Raw genomic sequence first — 1,929 nt, 5'->3', positions numbered from 1 at the left:
GTCTCTGAGGACCAGTGCCAAAGAGAAGTTTCCATCACTTGTGATGATAACAAAGCATGTTCAGTGTGTGAGATTTCAGCAATTGCTGTCACTTTCATATGGCATCTGACAGAAATCATATTTTAGGTTCAATTTACTGCTTTTCAGTACTTTCAGAAATCAGAAATTCTTTAGCAAAACATGATCAGGTCTGCAGAGAATACTTGAAAAGCATTCCACAGTAGATATTTAAAACATTAAGTTGAAGAGACTTTTCAAATAGTTTTTTTAGTAAATTAAAAATATTTAATTAAAATATATATTTAATTAAGCTACAACTACATTATTTATTTCTTCCATTTTCTCCTTTGTATCCCTCTCATGTCTGACAACTCTTCCATACCAAATTCAAGGGTTCATTTCTTTTACTATTTTCACATGTACATATAAATTATACACACACACACATGTATACATACTATATAAAATGTACATATAACCTGCTGAGTCTATTCAACATTGTTTGCATGTATATGTGTCTAAAGAAGTCTACTCAGTACAGAATAAAAATTTTATCCTCAAGAATGTTCAACTTCAATTTGAATCTCTTAAGCTGTCAATGAAACTTAAAGCCCTAGCAAAGAGTCTCCTCATTGCAACCTTTATTTCCTTATTTCTCAGTGTATAGATGACAGGATTCATAGAAGGAGTGATAATGGCATCGAAAATTGCTAAAAATTTATCTATGGGTAAAGTCGGGAAAGGCCACACATAGACAATAATGCAAGGACCAAAGAAGAAAATGACCACAGTGATGTGAGCTGAGAGAGTGGAGAGGGCCTTGGAGGAAGCACCTGAGGAGTGTTTATGAACTGTGACCAGGATGAAGATGTAAGACACAATCAAGATGAAGAAGGTGGCCATGGAGATGAAACCACTGTTGGCAGTGACCAGGAACTCCAGTCTGTATGTGTCTGTACATTCGAGTTTGATGAACCGAGGAAAATCACAATAAAAGCTGTCCATTTTATTAGCTCCACAGAAGGGTAAATTTACAACAAAAGCCAATTGGGCCACAGAATGGATAAGGCCAATGATCCAAGCAAGAGCCAAAAGAACAGTGCACATTCTGAGACTCATGATGGTCAGGTAGTGGAGGGGCTTACAGATAGCGATGTACCTGTCATAGGCCATGACTATGAGCAACACCATCTCTGTTCCCCCAACAGTGTGAATGAAGAACATCTGAGTGATGCATCCATTCAAGGAGATGACTTTGTGCTTCCTGAAGAGGTCATAAATCATCTTTGGAGTAGCGATGCTGGACACACCTGTATCAATGAAGGAGAGGTTTGCCAGCAGGAAGTACATGGGGGAGTGCAGGTGGTGGTCTGAGATGATTGTGAGCACAATGAGCAGGTTCCCCAGCATGCTTGCCACATAGAATACTGTGAAGAACAGAAAAAGGAGAATCTGAATTCTCCATGAATTGGTGAGGCCTAACAACAAAAATTCTGATACCATTGAGTTATTTCCTCTATCCATCAACTTGTGCAAGCTTGACCATGAGTTGACTATCACCTGAAGGGCACAAGAGGGGAAATTAATTTTTATGCAAAAGGGTTTTCTTGATTATAAAGTAATGAGCCAAATACAAGAAACTAAAACAACCTGGTGTTTTACAGTGAGATTATACAGAATCACAGAGATGAGGTGCAGAATTTTTCTATGCTTACATATATTTAGGGCGACTTGATCATTTAAACCTAAATTTACTATTATAGTTTACAACCAAGAGAGGAAAAATAGAAGCAAAGCATTTGAACATCTAAGGTGAGTCAAACAAGCTGTACAGGTTCTTGTCTTCACCACATTCCACATGAGAAATTTTTTCCTTCCCTGGATGCACAGTAAAAGAAATTTGTGCTTTCAGCTCCTATGCCTTGCTTC

The 1,929-nt window shown here is 37.8% G+C and overlaps 1 protein-coding gene across 1 annotated transcript; it reads right to left on the bottom strand.

Annotated features, from left to right (window-relative positions):
- Positions 1–573: 573 nt before the first annotated feature.
- On the bottom strand, positions 574–1,533 carry LOC110287712 (olfactory receptor 4F6-like). Its single transcript, XM_021154263.1, has one exon. The coding sequence runs from the start codon at positions 1,522–1,524 to the stop codon at positions 574–576; it is 951 nt and encodes a 316-aa protein (XP_021009922.1). The 5' UTR covers positions 1,525–1,533.
- Positions 1,534–1,929: the final 396 nt, after the last annotated feature.

This window comes from Mus caroli, unplaced genomic scaffold, assembly GCF_900094665.2.
Source record: "Mus caroli unplaced genomic scaffold, CAROLI_EIJ_v1.1 scaffold_21414_1, whole genome shotgun sequence".
NCBI lineage: Eukaryota > Metazoa > Chordata > Mammalia > Rodentia > Muridae > Mus > Mus caroli.
Note: the sequence above shows the minus strand (reverse complement) of the source record. Positions and strands in the feature narration are given on the sequence as shown.